At 47.1% G+C, this 23,512-nt stretch overlaps 1 protein-coding gene across 2 annotated transcripts in view; it reads left to right on the top strand.

The window, feature by feature from the left end:
* DDX31 (DEAD-box helicase 31) overlaps positions 1 to 23,512 on the top strand; it is a 68,645-nt gene that overhangs the window by 20,150 nt on the left and 24,983 nt on the right. For both annotated transcript variants that reach the window (XM_033122299.1, XM_033122297.1), the window contains 4 exons: positions 3,464 to 3,523; positions 12,126 to 12,176; positions 13,687 to 13,826; positions 18,636 to 18,717. In XM_033122299.1, the coding sequence (XP_032978190.1) occupies positions 3,464 to 3,523; positions 12,126 to 12,176; positions 13,687 to 13,826; positions 18,636 to 18,717 (333 nt within the window). The remainder of the gene's footprint in view (positions 1 to 3,463; positions 3,524 to 12,125; positions 12,177 to 13,686; positions 13,827 to 18,635; positions 18,718 to 23,512) is intronic.

The raw sequence follows: 23,512 nt of genomic DNA, 5'->3' as shown, positions 1-23,512 counted from the left end.
TGTGGATCCCATATGGTACTGCTGAGCGTGGCTGCTGTCATTGTCAACAAGATGCAGCGCTCCCTCTCCTGCACTGGGTTGCGAGAGGGCATTGCGGATCCGGGGGCTCCGGGCTCTCTTCCGTCTCGGCTGAGGACTGCTTTTGTTCAGGAAGAAGAGTGTAACGTTTTCCTAATTTTAGGTGCTTAGCGCGTCACTCTCATTCCACCACCGGTCAGTAGAGCACCCATTTCGGGAGCCAGCGTGGAGTGGAGTGAGCTGAACTCACTGGAATTGGGAAGGAAGGACGAACAGGGCTTAGAGAGCGGAGCCATCTTGCCCTAGAAGAGCGGTTACCAGGCACCTTAGGAAATTAGGAAATGAAAGGAAGCTAGACATTGGAGAAGATTTGACGAGAACCAGCTTAAAAAAAATCCTAACATTTTTCAAACTAAAAGGGGCATTGAAGGTCATCAAGTTCAGTCCCCCTTTTTGGTTTTGCTTTTCTGTTGTAATAATTCAGGAAATGGAGGCTCAGAAAAGGGAATTTGCTGAAGGTCACTCAAGGACACAGCTTCTTATCTGCCACAAGGTTATGCAGAATTTCCTGAATATTCCAGCTTTTGTGAATTTTATAAACACTTGGTTTTTACCATATTTTGCAGTGTATAATGCGCACTTTTTCCCCCAAATTTGTGAGGGAAAACTAATGATGCACATTGTATATGAGCAGTACTAACTCCGTATCTATATAAATGTTTTTAATTCTTTTATTTATGCTTCTGAATTAAAAGTATAACTCTAGAAATCAATAACGATAGCTATATGCAAAATAATATTCTGGAATACGATAATCGGTTTTGTTGAACTTACCACGAACTTGCAACCACGAAGAGTTCTTGGCCTTCTGTGAGGTGTAAATATCGTAAATTTGTTACCGGTACATAAAATTTCTTGTACCTTGTATCTCTTCTTGTGTTTTGTAATGATTTGTTACATAAAATTTCTTGTACCATAATATGTTAAAAAACAAATGCTAAAATTCCTTTATGATACAAAAAGCAAGTACTAAATGTACACAAATAAAAATTTGAATTAAAGAATTAAAACGAAAGATTTTTTTCCCCTGAAAGTTTGGGCCAAAAACATGTGTGCGCATTATACATGGCAAAAATACGGTATCTTCCCACCCCCTGATTCAATCAAATTTGTTGATTTCATAATGCAATACCATTTATGGGTTTGTTTGTTTGTTCTAACTTAGTTTACTAATTCTCTGGGTCTGTTTTCATCGGAGGCATTCAGCAAGATAGGTCTCAGGGTGATGGAGGAGCTGGATATGGACTCAGAAGGATCTGGGAATTCCAGTACGTCATACAGAAGATTCTGTAGTTAAATTATTTCAAACTCACCTTGTAATAGGATGGTAGTCTAGCAGGGTGTTTATAGCTGAGGGCAGACTGTGTTCTAGTCGTGGCTCTGCCGTTTACTGGCTGTGTGACCTCAGGAAAGCTTTTTAACCTCTCTGTGCCTCAGTTTCCATGTCTCTAAAATGGAGCTTATAATAGTCCTTATTTCCTGAGTGGTTGTGACGATTCATTGAGTTGATGCAGATAAAGTGCTTAGCACAGGGCCTGGCATGCAGTAAGTGCCCAGTGAATGTTAGGTGCCACTATTATTGCTATTTCTTTTTCGGAAATAGTTCAGTTTTTTCAGTTTAATAACTGTTAATATTTTACTTCTGTTGTTTTGTTTATTAAATAGTCTTCATAATCTCTCCAAGAAATGGGTAGAAGATGGGAGGGAGTATGTCTATTTCATTTTGTAAATGCTGATGTTAAGTATCTTATCCCAGACTAAGCTAAAACAGTCCCAATCACATATTCCTGGCTTCTTAGGCTCGCCGCTGTTCCACATAGCCTGTGGTCTCCCTACGTGATTGACATGATGACATGACCCCAACCAAGTTCACGGGCATTAGAGAGAAGTTGCTGTTTGAGAAAGTTGCTGCATGATAGTTGTGATGAAAGCTCAAGACTTTGTTAGTTTTTTTTCCTCACCTCAAATCCGAATACATCATGGCCAATCTTTAAGGTGTTTCACAGGTCTTCATGAACTTTTCTGATTTTTGACTCTATAATGCAACCATTAAAAAAACATCCCTGTAAGACCATACAGCAAACTGGGCAGATGCAGGCAGGCATCCTTGTGAGGATTTCAGATAGCAGTCCCGCCCTTTCCTGTGTGTGCATATCCCTTGGGCAAGTCACTCAATCTCTCTGTGCCTCAGTTTCTTCACCTGGAAAGGGGGGTGGTGATAGTACTCGCTCGTAGGGTGGTTACGAGGATTTGTAAGTTCAGACATGTAAAGCGTTGGCCAATGTCTGGTACGTGGCAGCGCTCCATACATGTTGGCTGTCACTGTCCACTGCACTAAGGGAGGTGTACCCTGTAACTGACACGGTGGCTGTGCCAGAGTGGAAGGAGAGACTGTACTTTTTTTCTTCTTTCCCAATTTGTAGTAATTCAGTTACATTTCCTTGTTTGCTGTTGTTGCTGACAGATGGGCAAGGCCAAGTCTCAAGTGCTTGTGTGCCCTTTGCAAGGTCAAGCTCAGAGCCTTCGAAGTGGGCTGCCTTTTGGTCCAGCGTGTCTGCCTTTAGGAATTTACCCAAAGGGAATGATTAGGCCTGTGCACCACGACTTGTGTACAGAGGTGTTGATCACAGCATTATCTGTAGTGGTGAACAACTGAAGGCAGCCTCGATGGCCAGTATGGGGCACTGGTCGGGAAATGGGGGCACTCCCTTCAGCTGAATACTGTATGGTCGCGAGTAGATATTTATCATCAGGAAAGGATGTTCACGTTCTATTGATACATGATAAGCGCATGTAATAGCACAAGTAGTATGGTGCCATTTGTTAAAAGCCCCATACGTGGTTATGTTTTGCACAGATAGGGACCTGGGAACATCCAGGGGTTACCAGTGGTGGTATTTTGCTTTGAGTGGTGGGATGATGGCATTTTCTTCCTTCGACTTAAATATAATTTTTCTACAGTTAAAATAAATGGGCTCTGTAATTTTTAACCTTTTTAAAAATTAGTTTCCTGTGGGAAAGGTCGGTGGTTCTTCATTCCTCTGGCCCACCTGTAGGAAAGCATGTTTAGAATACGTTCAGTCTCTTGGGGGGTTTGACCTCGCCTGCTCTTGGGGTTGCCAGGTTCTAAGGTGTGCCCAGCCTGGCATGGTCTTACTGACACGTGTTGCCCTCAGGCCCTGCTGCTTTGCCATGGTCTGAGAAGTCCAGTCCTATAAGTCCAGGGTCTTTTAAATGTAAAGAGTCCACTTCTTCCTCTCGGCAAAGCCCATCTGTGCCTTCCTAGAGCTATAGCAGGAGGAAGCTGGGAAAGTTATGGGGAGCTAAGCCGCCCTCACTGGAACAGATCTCAGAATTGTAAGACTTTTTTCCCTTATTTTTGTAGGAAAGAACAGCAGTGTTTCAAGAATTCTCCCATTCCAAAACGGGTGTCCTTCTTTGCACGGTATGTATCATTCTGTATTCCGCGTGAAGCTCGAATATTTCTGTCAGTGGTGGTTGCAGTGTTTTGTCTCTTGATAGTTTGCCTTGTGGCCAGCCCCACGGAGAGTGGGAATACCCAGGGCCTGTTGGTGTGGCTGGTCCCTTTGCTCTTCTGATTTGTCACCCAACTTTGTCACAGATAGCCGGCTGCCACCGGGCAGAAGACTTAGCAATTTGCTCACTAATAGTGACAGCTGTTGGTCTGAAAACGTGTGAATCTTGGTGATTTCTAGCCACCAAAAACTTGTAAATTACAGCTATCGGGAGTAATTAGAGCTGAGAAAGTCTTTCCACAGCAAAATCACTCTACTCGCCTCCGCTCACCTTTTCTTAAAGGAAAACAGATGCGCGCGGGCAGATTTCATCTGCTATTGTCTAAAACCATCATTTGCCCTACAATTTTCAGGGCCGGCTCACTCAGCCTCGGTCTGTGCCATCTTGGGGGGCTGCCTTGGCCAGCACAGTGCTGACCTTTGACTGCACATGTCTCGTGCTCTTTCAAGATGGAAAACTCACACCTCCGATAGCCCCTTCTCTGGGGACTCACTCACTTCACCATGGTTGTCGCTCAGGCCCAAGATGAAAATACCTTCCCTACTTGCGCCATCTTGGATGGCGTAACTTAGTCTCCAACTGACGCTTTGCAAAGTCCCTGTATAGGTAGTAATGAAATTGCTATCTCTAAATTGGGCAGTCCAGCGAACGATTGCTGGATGGAAACAGATGTTTAGCAAGTTGAATACCCAGGTAGGCCTCATTTATTGCAATTACTTTTTGAGGAACTCCTGCTCTACATTCAGGTTTAACGGTCCTAGAGATTGTTTTCTTCTTACCGTTAGTGTATGGATGAGTGCTGCTGTGTTTCTTGTGTCTGGTCAGGAGACAGCCTGCCCGGTCTCCTGCTTGTCGTCGTGTGCCGATTCTCACGTGTGTGGCAAACAGTGGCTCTGCTGACGCCGGTCGTTCAGAGCTGAGAACAGTTACACCAGGAGCGCTTGCCTCCTGAGGAGGTCTCGTCTGGCCAAGCAGCCCTTCCCTTTCTGAAGCCCATCCACAAGGCCCACGCTCGTGTTTGCTCTACACTTGATCTTAGCCAAAAGGCCGAGAAGCGATATTGTGTTTGCTCTAAAACCATCTTTAAATCCTGCTCTAAAGTGAAGATGAGCCAAATAATTGACTTCATCAAGAAATTTGTCAAGAATCCTTATGTCCAATCGTACTTTCTGGAACCTGACCCCTTCCCGTCTCCTCTGTTCCTCTGTCGGATTTGCCCCCTTACTCCTTACCCTTCAGCCAAGCAGTCCCCTCTTTCAGCTCCTTGAATGTGTCATTCTTGCTGTTTTGGGCCTGGAGGCCTTGGAACGTGCATTCCCTCTGCCTGGGACACCTCACTCTGACTGACCAAGCCCGACTTAGGTCTCAGCTTCAGGTTCGTTTCTTCAGGAAATGGAACCCCGGAGCCCCAGCTCTTCCCCCTGGGGCACTCCCAGTACGGCACTCGTTCTTTGTGGCACTCATCACACCAGGTCCAGGTGTCTTCCCTGCAGCTCACAGCTCATGAAGATAGGTCCTGGGCTTTGTTTGCAGTTCTGTCCCAGGGTCCGGTGCAACAAGCGTGCAGAGGACGCATTGTTTGTGGGCAATGTGGATAGTCAGGGCCTGAGAAACTCAGTGGTGAGAACCACCAATGCAGGCCTTTTTCTACAGACTGAGTGAGGCTGAGATGATTACACTCGCTCGTTGGAAATAAATGCACTTTTTCACAGATACGGTGTTTCCTGTAGAGTGAGTGTTAAAACAGAAAGCAGTAGGAACCTATATGTTGAAGTTTGGATTAGGATCAAAGCAACGTGTTTTATCTTTGACCCTTCAGATGCTGGTTTTGTCCCTGGTGGGAAATTGTCGAGTCCTTTAGTGTACAAATGCTATGATGTTTTACAGACACAGGTGAGCTCTAAGTGTCCAAGAAAACTCCAGGTACTTGAAGTTCAGTTTGTTTGGTTTGTTCTGGTTCAGTTTTTGGTGTTTTAGTTGTTCTTCCTGGAAGAAAAGATCATTCTTTCTGAAACGTAATTTTCAGTGGGGTCAGAACATATGATGACTTCCCTTGTTCTGTCTGGCTGACACCGGCAAGTGATGTCAGCTAGACAAAGAGCACCTTTGACCTGGCAAAGTACACCCCACCTTCCGTGCCCTGCCCGACCTGGGTGTCACTGGAAAGTGAACTCCCACTTGCCCACGGTCTGATTTTTCGGAAATCTCTTGGCACGTGTTCACTTGCTCGTTCAGGTCCCTTCCAGTGCCCTGGCCCCTCCCCATAGCATGTCCTGACTCTGCGGTGAAGGTTACTGGAGAAGAGCTGGGTGGGGCTCATTCCCCTTTATTTCTAAGCCAGGACATGAGCCCACATTCCCCGGCGAGGAGAAGCTTTGCATTCTCTCTCGTGTTCCTTCTACTGCTGCCATATTTGTTTGCTTTAGCCTGACGCTTCTGGCATCTGAGGGCTGTGGGGCGCCTGAGACATGCTGCAATAGATCTTCCCGGGGTTGTGGGAGGTACTGTCACCCGGCGTCCTTTGAAGCAGCCTGTTGCTTGCCAGGTTCTGTGAACGCTCTCCAGGAGCCTCCGTAGTGTTAATGAGGAATGTGGGCCACGGCAGGACACAAGGGTTGAGAGCTGGCTTCTTCTGAGAAGGAGGAATTGCGCTGGGGACTGTCGCGTGGGGATTGTTTCTCCTGTGTACCGTGCCTTTTGCCATTTTGATTTATCATCCCCAGATCCTTTCAGCAAGGCCAGAAGACTGAATGTCCGTATGAACATTTGGGAGTGAGGGTGTAAGCACACGAAAGCTCACAGTTCACTGTTTCCTTTACTGCTAGAAAATCCCTCCCTGCACCCCGTTTTCCTCCCTGCTAGCTCCTCTGTTATTGGAACAGCTAAGGGTGTGCACGAGTGTGTGTGTTTCTTTCCACTTAATTATAAACATCGAAAAGCAAGGGCCTTTTTAATTTCATGCACTGAAATCTTTCAGGACCCGATACCTTGCTCTGTATACTGTGGCTCTTAACAAACATGTGACCTTGGTGACATGGAGTCGAGGAGAAGGGCAGGAGAGACCAGTTTGTGAAAGAGGAGTCTTTCCACATTTGCAGCGTGATCCAGAAAATTAGATCTCCAAAGAAGCCAAGCTAAGAAGGGAGTAGGGATTAGCAGGAAGGAGTCCTTTGAAAGTTCAAAGCTCACTTTCCCAAATGGAATTAAGAAATCAAAGGTGTCAGATATAAGAAACTGAATTATCTACCAAATAGTCCTTCCTGTTTACGATGAAGAACTCCCCCTAAGCCAGGGGACGGCAACCTGGTTTTTAATACCATTGCTACGTTGATGAGTTGATAGAAATGCTCCTGGTGACTGGGAATGATATTCTGTGTTAAGGTGACGTCTGGCGTCCGTTGGTGTGTGTGGTGCTCCCTGGGTGTCCCTGGATAACCAGAGCACCAGAACCTTTGCCCCAATGAGAGGACCCCTTGCACCTCCGCCGGGGTCTGCCGGCTGATTTTCCGCTGGCACACATCGAGGCCGTCCAGCACACGCGTTCTTATTCAGAAGGCACCTGCATCAGCTCTGCTGCTCTCCTCCACCTTCTCAATTTTGTTTTTGCTTGAAGTACACTGTTATGTCTGTGCGGTTCTTAATTTCCTCTCCTCCTGGGGAATTTCCACCGTGCCAGGAGGTTAGGAGACAAAGGAGTGCAGCTGTAAGTGTCACAAGAGTGTCAGTTCACAACCCAAAATAAATGTAGACTCTTGTTTTTCTCTGGGGCATGTTTTTTAGGTAAAGTTTATCCTTTCCACTCTATTTCATCACGTTAATGGCAAGATCATTTGGAGATTGTAGGCTGTTTACTCAGTTATGCTAACTCATGTTGCCAGTTTTTTGGCGGCTCCAGCCAAGATCTCTCGCCTCTGACAGCTTCTGCACTCTCCCCTTCCTCCTCTGATTACGCAGCCCAATCTGTCACCCGGACAACGGGGGCCTGTACCCCGCTGATGGCTTTCCACACACGGCAATAATGACTTTTGGCAGGCCAGGAAGGCGGCAGAGGCGGATTTGCTGCGTCCCTTGCTCAGAGAGCCGGCAGGCCCCCTCTCTGTTAGTAAAAGCACTTTGTGAGGTGCTTGGGCAAATAAATGAGTCATTTTAATCCAACTGACAGGCTGGCACCTGAGCACGCTGCCTTCCATCTGTACTCCGTGGTCTCAGGGAGGCAGCCAATTGTCGAGCCCGGGGCTTCAAGGCCGCACCATTGAGCCTCTTTCAGAACTGACTTTAGCAATTCTTTTGCCCTAATTAGGTTAAAGGAATACAGTGGGGCTGGGTCTGAGTTCTAAGAGTGGGCAGAAAACCGAAGCCCTTGCTGAGTCTTCAGCAGGTCAGTTTCCTATGGATCCAGGAAGAGGGAGCAGCCTCCTGCCTCTCTGTGGCCCTCTGCCCCATGGGGTGAGTGGGGAAGAGAGTGAAGAGGCCTTTCACCACTGCCTGTCGCCTCCATACCAATTCTTAACTTCATCATGAAGTGAAATACTTAGATTTGTATTCTCAAAACACTGTTCACATACACTGTCTCGTTTGATCTTCACAATAACCTCACGAGATGAATAGAGTACATCTTACAGCCGCCATTTTACAGGTGGGTAAACTGAGGCTCAGAACTGAGTTGACTTGCCCAGATTGTATGGCTGCTACAGTGATAACGAAGTCCAGTTCTCTCTGTGTCTAGACCAGGAAGATTATTTCTTTCTCCCATTCTGTGTGGTAGCCTGGACCCAGAAAGGGCTGGATTCAGTCTGAGCAGTGTTGGCTGTCCCCCGAACACAAGAAGCAGTGGGAGAGGGAGAAGACGGTGTCGTAGCCGGCCGTCCTGAGCTAGATCACCCAAGTGGGAAACGGAACCTCGAACAGTCGGGATGAGAGCTGCTGGCATTCTTCCAACTCACTGTTTCACTGTGTTTGTACTCAGTGAGTTTCATGAACATCATACGCTGTTTTTGAGTTTTATCTGTGTTTTTTGCTTGAATTTACTAAACCGACGAGCATTAAATTTTTTACAAAGCCTGTCTGTAAAGCTCAGGCAGCCCCTTGTCTACACGTATCTCCCACTGCAGAGCACTTAAATAAAATAAATCGTCTCTTAACAAGAGCTTAGCAGATTTAAGAACCCATCAGTTTTCCTGAAGACGTCAGCGGTGGTTGGTGCAGAGAGCCGTTCCTGCCCCCTTTCGGTAGAGCCCGCTCTGGAACGGCAGCCTTCAGCTTTCGGGGCATGTGGGAGCTGTCTGCAAACACCTCGTGGGTGGTTGACACACGTTTAGTACATTAATCTTCTGCTTCACACTTAATAAATGCAGCCTAGCTACCATTCAGAGGGAAGCAGCCAATCCCAGGTGTAATCAGAGTGAAGACTGACAGATGCCGCTGTGCCCTCGGTGGTCCTTCTGGGTGAGCGAGGTGTGGGTGGGGAGTGTCTTTCTCGGGTCCGCCTCTGACCCTGGGGAATACAGGGGGTGGTGGTGTTTAACGTGCTTCTTACAGAAACTTTGCATAAGATTATTTTCAAAAAAAAGCGAATGATACATAAAAACCCTCAGTGGTACTTAAAACTGAGGGGAGAGGGAGGAGGCCTGTTCTTTATAGAAGAAGCCAGCTCGCAGATGGAAGGAAGGAATGAGAGACAGGAAGCCATCGTTCTGCAGCCACCGAGGTCACAGTTGAGACAGACCAGCAGGATCGACAGATGCCAAAACCATTGGGCAAGAGATTTTGGGAAACAGTCTCAAAGTTTCACTCCCGGTTACTTGTTAATTACAAAGGCACCTTCACAGTTGAGAGAGCTGGCGGCCACCCCTGACTGAGGTGGCTGGACATGGCATCCCCTGTCCAGGGCAGACTGCTCTCGCGGGTCTCCCCGGGTCACGCACTGGGAAGTACACAGCATCCCAACACTGTCCTGCCAAAGTGCTTTCCCCAAATCTTACCACAAGGAAACAGACAAATCCAGATTCTGGAATTTTCCTCAAGACACCTGGAGTCTTCAAAATTGATAGTTATAAAAAGAAAACGAAGTAAGTGAGTAAAGGGCAGGGGTAGCATTCTAATTAAGGAAATCTAGAGGGATGTAATAGTAATAGAATGCACGATCTGAGATTCAGTCCTGGATGAGGAAAGAAAAACAGCTCTCAGAGTCATCTTCAGTACAATTAGAGAAATCTGAATGTGGACTGAATATCAGAAAGTAGTGTTGGTTGGCATTACATTTCTTAGGTGTGATATGGTGTGTGGTTATGTAGGAGAATGTCCTCTTACTTAGGGGGCATTCTTACGTGCTAATGTGTCATGCTGTTTTCAACGTACTTTCAGGTGGTTCAGAAACACAGATGCGTGTATGGAGAGCAAAAGAGAGGGCAGAAGTGCCAAAGCTTAGCAATTGATGAATCTAAATGAAGATACAGGTGCTCGTTGTATTATTCTTCCAACTTTTCTGGAGGTTTAAATTTTTCTAAAAAAATTGGGGGAAAATACATATTCATTGTTAAAAAATTTAAAAAGCAAGCAACACAGAAAAATGCAAAGAGAAACGTAAAAATCACCCCGAATCTCTCTGCCTAGAGGTAACCACAGTTAACAGTTTTGGTGAACCTCCTTCCAGGCATTGGTTCTTAGTTTATCTATTGATTCATCTGTCCATTTGTCTATTGTTCAATGTGGTTTTTGTTTGTTTTGCTGTGGTTTTTTTGTCCTCTTTTTTTTCCCTTGTGTTTTTTGGTAGAAGAAACCAGACCATTTGTCCTTTAGAACACCCCCCCATTCCAGATTTGCCTAATTGTGTCCTCGTGGTGGTGTTTGACTTGTTCCTCTGCCCCCCGTATTTCCTCTAAACTAGTAGTTAGGTCCAGAGCCTTGATTAGACACAGGTTCTAGGGTTTTGTTCTGTTTGGGCAGGAATAGGTGGTGCTCTGTTCTTCCTGTTGCATGGTGGCTGATGGTCTGACTTTTTAATTGTCAAAACACTTACATGGTCTCAGAGTCAATGATAAAGGTCCGTTAAAGGAAGTCTAGCTCCCATTCTTTCCCCCTCCCCTCATGTTCTCTTCCTTCCTCTCTAGGTAACTATTTTTGTCAACTCTGGTGTGGGGGGGGGGGCGGTTCTCCATTATTTCTTTTTGAAATGTGAGTAAATATATGTTATGTAGCCCATTTCTTACACAGAAGTGGAAGCTATACGCTCGGGGAATCTGTCCTAGGGCTTCTCCATATCAGTACCTAGGAATCCTCCCTCCTTTCGTGGCCGAATGATACTCTCTTATATCGAGTTTCTATGGAGTGGGTATCGCCATACCTTGTTCCACCCGCATCCTGCTAGACATTGGGGTTTTTACTGGGCCTACAGTTATAAATGGTGGGGAAACGAATAGCCCTGTACACACACCATTTTGTGTTTTTGCCAGTGTATCTTTGGGGTGGATCTCTAGAAGTGACATTGCTCTCGGTCAAAAGACAAGTGCATGTGTAATTTTGCTGGATATTAATCAAAGTTCCCGCTAGAAGTGTGTTCATACTGTTTTGCATTCCCAACACAGGGCGGGAAAGGCACAGCATCTTTTCTGATGTTGGAACAGTATAATATGGCCTTGGAATAATAGTTGTTTTGAAGATCAGTCAAGATAATGCAGATAACACGCCTCACACGGTGTCTGGTGTATATAGTGAGTGCCCCTGAAATGTGGACCCTGAAATGTGGCATGTTGTTGTTATGACTGTTAGCTAGAAGAGGAATGCCAAGTGTACATTTATTTCTGAAGACGGGAAGATTCCCACTCTCTAGCCTCTCCGCCGGAATGGCCAGAAACCAGAGAGCAGAGAGTCTTTGTTCTTCAGGTGACGACCAGCTAAAAAGTGAAATCGCCATCGCCTTTGTAGTTTTCGTCTGTCTGGTTACGTCTGTGGCCTGCATTCCTGTCTGGCTGTCAGAAGAGGCAGGGCGTTACCTGATCCTCCTGCTCTCTGGCGCTAGTAAGCAAAGTCCTCAGTAAACACTCTGCAACTCACCTCCACCAGGGATGCCTTGGCGTGGTGGTCGGAAGCACGCCTCAGAGGCGCGTTGTTGTTAGTGCAGCAGTGCCAGTAGGGAGGGGGTGGGGATCGTGACCCAGGAATGCACTCATCACAGAGTGGTTTCTCAGATAAAATGTAAAAGTCATAAAACATGCTAGAAGTTTTCAGAATTCCGACAAGGCACAACCAGCAATGACTTGTTCAAGTTCTGGGCTAACCTGCAGGTGGTGTTCTTCCAGTGAAGGGCTTGGGTCTGCCTCCCAGTGGGTTCCGTAGAACTTACCCCTCCGTCGGAATTTTTAACCACAGGTGGCTTCTGAGGTTGGATGCAGATGTCTGTGTGGGGGAGGGAGTGAGCCGTCATAGTTTGCACTGGATTACCAACGGCTCTGTGACCTCACGGTGGTTCAGAAACTCAGTCCTAAGCCATATTATTCTTTTCTCTTTTGAAGGATGTTGCAGCTCGGGGCTTAGATCTCCCTCAAGTCACGTGGATTGTTCAGGTAATTTTTTTAGTTGTGAAGGTGTGAGCTCGAGGCAGGAATATATGATCACGAGTAGATGCGTTAGCTTTAAGTAGAATGATTATTGTTGCCCTCTTGGGTGTTGCCCTGGTAACCAGGCAGCAACCAGCCTTATCTGCACAATTCTCCCAACATCTTTCCTTAACCCAGCGCACCTACCTGCTGCGACAGACAGCCAGACTGCAGGCACAGGAGGGTGGGGCGGGCTCCCGGCGCCCAGACCGATGCCTGTCACACACACACTTCCAGCAGTCACGGGAATTGCCCAGGCCCCTGGGAGGCCCCGTTGTGTCCAGGAGGAGGTGGCTCAGCTGTCCTGAGAGCCGTGTCCTGTACATTGACCTGCAGGGGGCAATTAGGTCCCTGACAGCAGCTTAGACATACCTCTAGCCTTAGACGCTTTGCCAGAGGGTACAGGTGTTAGCCCGAGAGTCTAGTGGTTTCAGTTTTGTTTTTTCTTGTCGTAAGTCTGCAGAGTGGTGTTTTTCAGCCCTTCTGTGTGGGGGCCGGGGACATGTGCCCCGTTGACGTGAGTCATGGTTTACTCACATTTTAGTGGAATCGTATGCCTGTCAGTGGCTAGGAAATCTGCTCTGCTCACCACAGATCGCTTTGCCACAGGAGGTATTGCTGCTTCTCTCCTGCTGGCCACACAGAGAACTAAAGATAAAATGACAAGGATAATCTGAATGTGTGAAAGGCTAGGCACAGAAAATTGATCGTCTAGTGCCTTCTGATACTGTGACTATTGATTAGATTAATGTGCCTGGCCTCCCATGTATTCATTTGGGCCCTCTGATCTGTGGTTCACGTAGCAGCCGAGGGAAAAAAAAGGAAGAATGAATATATGGTCAGTTAGTTTCGATGATGACAGAGTTACTGCCATAGAGAACAGCAAATGCTGTGCATAATTCATTCTGCAGAGCTCTGGAGTCTGCGGTTTCCCCTGTGAAGGAGTCGCCCTGCGACTCTGCCCTATTGGGGCCAGTTCCCGGTGGCCTGGTGGCACAGCTGAACTCTGGTGGCCGCAGTAACAGCCCCTTCCTCTTTACCCTGTCCAGTGTCTTCTGTGGCCTCAGCCCACTGCTTTGTCTACCAAGGACGTAGGCCAAGGTCACGTGGTCATCTGCAGACGGTTACCCCCACCTGCCCACGTTTTCACCTTGCACGGTCACCTCCGTGAAAAGATGCAAATAGGAAAATGAAGAGACCTGTGGAGAAGTGAAATTAAAAAGGAGATACTAGAAGGAGAAGACATCTCGTTTATCTGAAACTTGGCCACTGTTCACGTTTGCATGTCAGAGCCTTGTTATCTCCAGTGAAGCCAGGAATTTCAGGGTTGAGTGACTTCTCCTTGTGATTGTGTTAGGGTAACCATAGCACCAGGATTTAATTCTTGGGATACCTGGAGGCAGGTGAGGGGTATTGCACTTCCAATTAATGGCAGCCCCTTGATCTATGAACGCCTTTGTTTCGTTACCCTTCTTAGTACAGCGCTCCGTCTTCACCGGCTGAATACATCCACCGGATTGGCAGAACCGCCCGCATTGGCTGCCGTGGGAGCAGTCTGCTCATTTTGGCTCCTTCGGAGGCAGAATATGTCAACTCGTTGGCTTCTCACAAAATCAAGTGAGTCAGAAACCTGAACGGGGCTTCGGCTGATCTCACCTAATTAACTTTGTCGCCTTTTATGGTGGATGGGCCTTGTAAGCTGACGAAGAGCCATTAACCCTTGTGATCCCTAAATGAGTCCCAGAATAGCCAGTGGCAAAAACTAAAACCCTTAGTACCATCAGCACATGACAGTTTTCATTGGCGCTGCCAGCCTGAGTCATGGAATGAGCTGTTGCACTTCGTTTTTCTTGTACATAGAGGTCTGTGTTTCGTGTCTCTTCCCGTGAAATAAGTGTGCACGACCCTCACAGCCAGCTCCTTGTATTCACAATTTTTATTTCTCGCACTTAACACTTTATACCTTTACATTTGATTTGTCTTTGAGAGCAATACTTTTTACTCATCACACAACTCCCCTTCCCACAAGAAAATAAACCTACGGGGGAATCCTTGTCGGGCCATTGAAAGGTGCCCCACAGAGTCACAGGCGGGACCGGCTGGCCGCCATCTTGGACGTGCCCGCCGGGCACCCCGTGTTCCCTTGTGGCTCCGGGTCACGGGCTCAGCAGCACAGAAGCCTCATCGGGGGGCTTCCATCAAACCCTGACCTCCCTTCGAAAGAGAGAGAGCGACGCCTCGACCTGGCCGGGAGTGATTATAACGAGAGCAGAAAGAAGTCACAGGGCCGCAGATGTGACTTGCTTTTGTCATGTCTTCCATAAACTCTCTGGCACCTGAAGTAACAAGCTCTAATAAGGGGCTTCTAAAGGCAGGCTGTTTTTCACACCACTTTCAAGAATTTCTTCTGCTCGGACATAGTACAGCGATGCTTGCAGCGTTTTTGGGGGCACAGGAATTGCCGTGTGTCTGCCCAAGATGGAGGGACACGATGCACGCCATGCACGGAAGCAGCAGTGGCTGTTCGAGTGCCACTTAGACTCGACCCTGTGAGGCCAGTGCGCAGCTCAGCTGTGTGGCTGAACGTGACGGTCTCGTTCCTTGGCCTGTGCTTTTGTAAAGCATCCAGTGATAGTACAAGACCCTAAAGTACAGAGCTGGGAAAGTCATTGCGTTCTGCATCTGCACCTGGTCTGGGGGACCACAGGACCACGTGCAGGGCGCCCCCTTGGAGAGATGTATGTGGCCGTCCCCACTGGGGACAGAGCTCTCCCTGTCACCTGCTCCACACTCTCTCAGGGTTGCTGGTGAACTTTCGGGGACCGTCGTATTCCGAAAATGTGCCTGACCTCATCAGTGTCAGGGAGGCAAGGAGCCCCTCCTCAGACATCCGGTAATAGTTCCAGGTGAGCTCAGATGGGGGTGGTTGGCACTTTCCTCCTAGTATATCTCTTCTTAATGCAGGTTTTCAGTTGGAAGAGTAGTTTTCATCTGTCTCAGGAAGATGTGCATATTTTATCTCACTTATGAGAGAAATCTCATGTGGATCAATCCATCGCTTTTCACCAAGAACTTCTTCTCCAGCTGGATGCGGTGCCCTGGGGCTGGAGGCCAGCTGGTCCTCATCTTTGCGACCCTGACAGTGTGTCAGCTGCCACTCGGCACCCGACCAGGCAGTTCTCTAGAAATACCGGGGGGTTGAAATGAAAACCCACGGGCATAACCCGTTCCCCTGTGTTCCCCCACCCCATTCTCACAGGGTAGGGCCCCGTCACAACGCTGTAGCCCTTCTTCTCTGACACAGGAATTCGTACAGCTGTGGGAAGTTTTCAGAATTGTGTGTTCTCAGCCCACACTAGACCGTGCAGTCACTGCACCGCAGCAGCCTCTCATGCACGGCCGCTTCTCCTCCTTCCGTTCCACACCTGCAGATGCAGAGTCTCATGTTCCTTCCCATCAGCAGCTCTCCGAATATTCTCCCATGCTCGTTCACTCTGACATGATCTCAGGAAAATGAGTGCTGACAGTTAAGACGTCGAATGAGAAGCATCCGGCACCGAGCCGTCAACATAGGTGCCGCTGTCCCTCTCTGCTTCCTTTTCTTAAACGCATTTCTTGATTGCTATGACAGGTTCAAATGTCACCACAATCGAAAAGGGAAAATAGCAATTAGCAACAACACGAATTATCGTTGAGCCACGTATATTTTAAAGATGTGAAACATATGGTCACCCTCTCTGATGATCTCTGGAAAAAGAGTGTGCCAGCAGCATTTGTGGAAAGTCCACCCTAACGCACACATTCAGGAGATAACCGATCCCAGAGACCCAGACGTGGAGAGGAAGTTCAGAAAGATGAAGACGGATCCCGAGAGGGGAGGGGTTTGGCCTTTGGTGGAGAGCACGTCCAAGGCGGTGTAAACATTCAAGGGGTACACAGTCCGTAGGAGTTGAGCCTCGCTGGTTTCTGCCCTGAAAATTCACCTAGTGAAGTGCCTGTGCCTGAACCACACACTGCTTTCTGGGCTGGATGTAATCAGCCTAAATAAATCCAGATCTAAGTTACGGTATATCCAGGCGATGCTTCCTGATTTCTGTTTGAGCACGGGCCGCATGTTGAATATCCACGTATAGACTGTTCTTTGACTCAATACCAAATAAAGTGAAACCTAGTAAGAACTAATGGCAGAGTGTTCTGTGGAAAGAAGCAGTTTTGGAATCTGAAAGGTACTAAATATTTTTTTTTTTTAAAGAGGAAGAAATGTATGTTTTGTGCCTAAGAACCGGAGAGCCAGGCAGCGGGATACTGGGATGGCTGATGAATTACAGAAAAGATTCAGGAAGGCAGGCTGGCACTCTCGGCAGGAAGGGCCGTTGCAGCAGATTGCCACTTGCCTTCGCACTCTGTACTGTGGAACGCGCCCTGACAACTTAACTTAGTGGACAGGGCAAGAGGCAGGTGCCCTGGGCCTTGCTGCCTCGTCCATCCGGCTAAATGCTCAGAACTTCATCCCTACTTCCTGTTGACGGCTTTGTGTTTGCTGACTTCTTAACTTTCCCCACGTCTCCTTTGAATGTATTTCCAATGAAAGTCATCATTGGTTTATTAAAATGTAAATGCTTCATCAAAACCTGTGTTTCTTAGATCAAGCATAAGACAGGTCCCTGGATTTCTTTCTTTATCTAGCTCTTTCCATAGTAAGGAGGGCTGGTTCAGATCTGTTGATAGAACCGTAAATAAGCAGAGTGGGTTTGCTTTGTTCCTCAGAAGCAATAGGAGGAAGGCCCTTTTAAACTGTAAATCACCCCGTTCCCCCTCGGCTCCCGTTCACTTAGGGTGAGTGAGTGGCCTCCCGGCACTGGCAAATGGACACACAGCGCACACCCACCAGCCGGGCTCTGGCTGCACTGTCCACAGGCCCACACGTTGGAGAAAACCTGCCTGTCGGTGGCATACTTAGTTCTTTGTGTCTCTAACGGGGAATGGCATCATTCCTTTTCCTTTCTCCCTGCTTTAAGATTTGACCCCAAGTTCTTACGTTTCTTTGACTTTTGTATTGCTCCTTTATTTTTCCTCAGGAAAATAAGTGATGAACAGTGGCAAGTCAGATAGACAAAGAAAAAGCTAGGCTTGAGCTGTGTTTTCACCTTCCGTCAGATATCCCGGCATAAATAAGAGGCAAATTCAATAGCCATAACATTTCTCTCTCATAGTGAAAAATAGATTTGCCGTGAAATATGATCATTATCCCCCAACTCCCACCCTCTCGGTACATACTCTTCCTTCCCCGGTTGACTCTTCCTGCTGTAAAAAGATTTCACGCATCCGTAGGGCTGCAAGCTGCAGCAGAGGAAAAATGTTGAGGGGTGGGGGCTGGGGGTGTTGAGGGAAGCGATGACACATTTCAGGTAAATAGCTGTCAGAGACATGACATTTTCATTCATAGCTTTGTCAGAGTAACCTTTAGGGGAAAGGGGGAGAATCGTCTTCTCCCACAGAAGAGGTTGCCATTCATGTTTTAATTTGCTGTTACATTTTGAAAGAAACAACAACATACAGGGAAATCATTTATCTTTTGATGATGTGTTTTTCTCCCCCCAGAACTCCTCCTTCCCTTTTCCTTTCTCCCTGGAAGTATGTTTTCCGCCACTCCTGTTTCCTTGGTCTCTGACGCATGGTTCTGTGTGCACTGCCCGCCTTCGCATGCGGTGGGCCTCAGAAGAGTGGTGAAGTGTACGCTTCGCAGACTCCACTGCTGGACAGTTTGGGCGCTTCTATTCTGGCCCCAGTGGCTCCTGGTCATGACAGAAGCCTGAATTCTACGTTCAGCCATTTGCTCGTAGCTCCAGACTCATCAGAGAGCATTTGGTCCTCATCCCTGAATAATTAAGAGACAAGAATTATGAAGGTCCATCAGGGTAGATTGGAGGCGAGTTTTGGTGCTGTAGTCAGCCCGTGTTGGTCACGTGTTCACCATCTTTGGGCGTTTACCCCAGCAGTTCAGGATTTTTAGCCACCTTTCTATTTTTAGTATAAAGTGAAAGGGACTATCTGAAATGGTTTTTATTTCATCATCATCTGCTCTGGTCAAGGTAATGTACCAGTACGCAGGCCTACTTACTTAGTGTTCAAGATTTATTAAGAAATACTGACACGATCCCTGTAAAGGAAATTCCAAATGGAGCCCATTTAAAATGCATCAGGGAGGAAGGGAAATGTTGGGAATATTACCCCATCTGTCCCTGTAATACTACAGAGGTCCCCTTCCTTCCAAATTCCTAGCGGTTTTGGAAAATATTCTCTTTCCTATGTAAGTGTAGCTTCTACTTTATATCTAGTTTGAGAATAGGCCAGTTTTATGCTTCAAGAGTCTGGATGTTTTTGAAAGAATGAAAAGTTTACTTTGCTCTGCCCTTCCTTTTACAGCGTTTCTGAGATTAAGATGGAAGATATTTTGTCTGTTCTGACAAAGGATGATTGTTTTAAAGGGAGACGATGGGGACACCAGGTGAGTTTTAATATTTATCGTACTTGCTGCTAGCAGGCAAGGCTCCCTGCTTGATTTGGGGTCGTGGAGATTTTGTTAGGATAGTTAGTTCCTCCGTCAGGTTAAACGTGTCGGAGGACCATGAGCATTGGATGAGGCCAAATCAGACTGTGTTTTCTCGCCTCTGCTTCTGTGTGTGTTTGCTGGTCTCGTCCAGTGACTAGGCTGCGGCCCACCCTGGAAGTCGGCCAGGCAGCAGCAGGCTTCCCAGAGCGGAGGGCTGATCACCTAGGCCAGAGTGCGTCGGAGGCCGTATCCTGGGCTCCACCCTGGTCGTCCCTCTCCACGTTGTCACCAAGGACAACTGACTAGTCCGGCCACCCAAGGCAGCAAGGAAAAAGCAGTGTCTCTGCATCCCTCTTCAGGCAGACTCAGTCCATCCATTCGTGAACGTGTACACAGGGAGGGGAAGCCAAGGTCATTAAGAAGAAGAATTTTCACAACCCATGCGGTCCCCCGTGGAGAGCCCGAGCAAACAGCACTGAACGCCCTTTGCTGCTGCCTTTCTGGGCCACTCTTCCTGCTAGGCAGTCGTCTCCCCACCCCACTCAAACACACTACTCAGTGTGTCACAAGCACGTGTGTGCGAGATGTTGCTGTATGTAATTTTGTCTATGAAATATTAATTATTTGAATATTTTACATTTGTTTTGTCTGCCTGAGGATAGACTGGAAAATCAGAGCCAAATAGATCAAGCTTAAGAGTTTCTTTTACCCATTAGGATGTGTCTTGATTTGGATCGATAGTCTCCCCAAGGCAGGGACTCGATTTGGCTGACCCTGACGTAGGTTCTCTTGTTCCAGAGAGCGCGTAAGGAAGTTGACCTAAGAAAAGGCGAGGAAACAATCACAGCGTTTATCGCTTCCGAGTGTGTTCCGGCCCCGGGACTGTGCTGAGCTCTTCATGTGCTCGGTCCTATGGGATCCTTCCAGCCACCCCATAAGCTAGACATTATTGTCCCACTTCATAGGTGAGGACACTGAGGCTGCAGAGCTGCAGGAACCTGCACAAAGGCCCACCAGTAATCGGCACTCCTCCTGGGATGGGAACGCAGGCCGTCGGCCTTCAGACACACATGCATCACTGTGTACCAGCATTCCTCCATTAGTGGTACCTAAGCCAAGAAAACAACGAAATTGCTTTTTAAATTGGGTAATGTTAGCCCTTTTCATAGCGGAGAAGGTTGGTCAGTAAGTGGTACCACACAAAGTTCCCCGTGAGTAAGAGTGATTAAAGACTCAATTGATCAAAAAGTTATTTGAAGCGATATTTCATATAACACAGCCCAGCCGCGTTAGGCTTTGGGCCCTCCCTTGTTAACGGTTGGTTGTCAGGGAACTGACCCATAGTCAAACAGACATGCGCTGGTCCTGGCCCACCTCTGTTCTTCTGAAAGCATTGCAAATTCTAGTGAGAGTTGTTTTTCTAATGTTCCCACAGATACTTCATTATGGCCCCAGGACAGCTGTGTGGCATAAGCAGAGACACCTGGGGACCTGTCTGAGGGGCCTGTAGAACAGGAGGGTTACGAGCGTGGCCTCAGGGTCAGATTCCTGCCCTCACTTCCTAGCTGTGTGGCCTTGGGCCAGTCCTAGACCTTCCTAAGCCTCAGTTTCTTCATGTGTAAAATTGAGATACTAATCGTATTCTCCTAAGGACACTGGAAGAGTGAGTCAGAAATAACCTGAAAGCCCCAACGCGGGTCCCAAGAGGCATGTTATTGCTATTATTATTAATCATTATTATTGTCACATCAGTTAATAGCAGATGTGGAATTAAAGGCCAGACTCAGTGACACAAAGCCCATTGCCTCTTGCTGTGTCACCGTGAGTGGAACATTAGCGTCTGCCAGCTCTCCAGAAATAAGAGCAAGCGGTAAAATTGCAACATGAGACAGTAAAGGTTTGATCAAATCTAGTCTTTACTTACACTGCTTCTGGGACCAGCTTAGGTACTGGTGTTTATCCTGTGAGCCTCAATCAGTCTGTCCTGGGAGCGGGGCTTCGTCGGCATCTGCACATCTCCGGGGAAGAGGGGGGCTAGGCCTGGACGCCCTCCTGAGGGACAGGCTCCAGAGAAGGAGCAGAGCTGCCACAGTTCCCTCTGCTCCTTCAGAAGCAAGCCACAGCTGTTTTTGTAACATCCGCCCACTGTGGTCTTGCAGCATCTGTCCTTAAGCCTTCACCTGGGCTCAAGTCCAGTTCGGAAGACTTGCTGAGCCGAGGAGCCAGGCCCTGGGTCAGACAGACGTGGGTGGGAGTCCTTGCTTCACAGCCAGTAGTTCTGCACCAGGGGCAGGTTATCTCCTCCTGGCGGCCACAGCTTTCCCACCTGTGAAACGTGGAGGGCAAGAGTCGCCCATCTTGTAGGGCGACCGTGGGGTTTAAGTAAAACGAGGCAGAAAGCACTCTGCACACGTCTGGGCCACGTAAGTTCTCCTCAGCCCGGAGCTCCCGCCTGGACGGGGAGAAACGAATGGGATGTTTTGAGATTGTTAAGGTGTGATTATCTTTGTTTTTAAAAAGAAGAAATGCTAAGCCAGGGTGGGCATTCACTGACACCAAAGCATCTGGTTAACTTAGAAAACCATTCATCATATTAGGTTCTAGATGTCATGTTGATGAAAACCTGACTTGTTTTGACCAAATGGAACTTGAATGCAAAGGACACAGAGCAACTAAACGAAATTGAGAATATGACTCCTAATCATATAGATAGAAGCAGCCCGAGAGTATTTTGTGTGTGGTGCATGTGAATACTGGAAGGAGTAAGTGAATGCTGGGAGCAGCTTTTGGTTCCGTTTCCCCGCAGAAGTGCAGTGCCTCTTACTTGCTGTTCCCAGCTCGGGCAGCTGTCCAGTGCAGGCGGGTAAGTGGGGGGCTCCGAAGCTGGGGCTCCTACACTTGAGAGGCTCCTCATAATGCCCCTCCTCACCCAGCTGGCCTGAATCCATTGTAAATGTCTCTTTGGCTCAGACACTTTGGGGCTTCTGTGAACAGAAAGCAAGCTAGTGAAGCATCTGTAAAATGTATATTTCATATTTAGGTATATAAAATATATATAGCTACGTCTGGGTGTGTGAGTGTTCACCCACCTACAAAGAGAATACATTTGATCTTTCAACTTTACTGGAAAGCACTCAGAAGGTTCTAGGGACTGTGGGGGGAAGACTCAGCGAGAAAGTGATTAAAACAAAATCCTCCCATTTAGTCTTAAAATACCTTAAAAGACACATGTTCCCCCCCAAAAAAGCCACTCTCTCACCACTGCTACCACTTAAAACTTTTTACAACAAAAATAATCCGTGCTAGTTATCTTAAACTCATCTGTTGCTTCTTGATAGGTGTGAAATTTTTATCTTCAGAGTACACACACATCCAAATGTGTTTTTCCTGTAAGTTCTTTTGTCCTATAAAATACACCTGTAAAGGTATCCTAACGAAAAGCCATCACGGGTTTTGTGAACTATTCAAATTAAAATAAGACCACTAGCCTCTTGCTTAGTTCTTTTTGATCGTCTGTTCTCTCCAAGATCAGGAGGGTCTCTTGGACAAAGGGTCTCGAGTGCGTACAGACCGTTGGAAATGTATTTTCCTAAACTACCCGCGGTCCACTAGTTGCGAGTTGGCTTCATTAACCAGTCCTGGGTCTGTGTGTCTTTGAGGGTGGGAGAGCCAGTCCTGTGGGGGCGCACATGCCCTCCGGGGCCTGACCCACGCTCATTATGGGAGCAGATCACCTGTCTGGGGCTGAGCTGGTGCTGCCTCCTTCTGCCCCCTCTGTCTTCAGTTTAAATTTAGACTGTCCTCCCTAGAAGACAACTGAAAAAGACCTCATTCGTTCTCCAGAGGGGCAATTTTAAAATAAAGTATTTCTGGAAACAGGGGTGGGGGGAATCAGACATGCTTGTTCCTAAGTATATTATGTTTTCTGCCATTAACTTTTCCCCATAGTTTACTAAAACAGACCTCATCGTTTCAAACGTGTGGACTTAGTTTTAACGCCTTTTCCTACATATTTCACTTGCATACACACTCACATTTTATATATGTGTATGTGTGTATATGTAATTTTTTTTTTTTTTGGTGGGGAAGAAAAGATGCCTCATTTTGAAACCTAAAGGGGGGAATAAGAAAAGCCCTTTGTAATATATTGCCATATTATCACTAAATCCCCTGACAGTTGTGACACAGAAGCAAGTCACCTGTCACTTAAGCTTGAGGTCTCTTTAATTTTCTCCTGGAATTCGCACCAGGCTGTCTTTAATTTGAGGCCTTTATTGGAATTCTGAAACCTCTCTGCCTCCCTGGCTCTCAGATCTATTCTGAGAGCTGTTACAGAATGTATACAATAACCAACAGAGGGATTCGAGAGGGCTGGAGCGCTGTTTATTTAACACTCTAGAGGGATTTTTGTGCTTATTCGGTCCTGGCTGCCCGGCTTTCAATATCGCTTTGACAACCATTCTGCCCTTCTCATTAATTTTAAACAGTTAAAACACAGGAAAAAGAGGAAAAAGTTTTCATTATTAAAGTGCTTTACTTTTTAATAACAGAGGATTCTGTCCGCCAGGGGAAAGGGCATTCTCGCTAATTTCACATTCATATTAAAAAAAAAAAAAAAAACCCGCAAGGAAGGTGACAGTTGCGCTGCTGAGGTGGCTTAACGAAAGGAGGGCAGCAAAAAAAAGTTTGCATTTCACATCAGTTAAGAGGGTAAAAAAAAAAATCCTTGTTAATGACAATAGCAAATGTC

This window comes from Rhinolophus ferrumequinum, chromosome 12 (assembly GCF_004115265.2).
Source record: "Rhinolophus ferrumequinum isolate MPI-CBG mRhiFer1 chromosome 12, mRhiFer1_v1.p, whole genome shotgun sequence".
In the NCBI taxonomy this organism is placed as follows: Eukaryota; Metazoa; Chordata; class Mammalia; order Chiroptera; family Rhinolophidae; genus Rhinolophus; species Rhinolophus ferrumequinum.
Note: the sequence above shows the minus strand (reverse complement) of the source record. Positions and strands in the feature narration are given on the sequence as shown.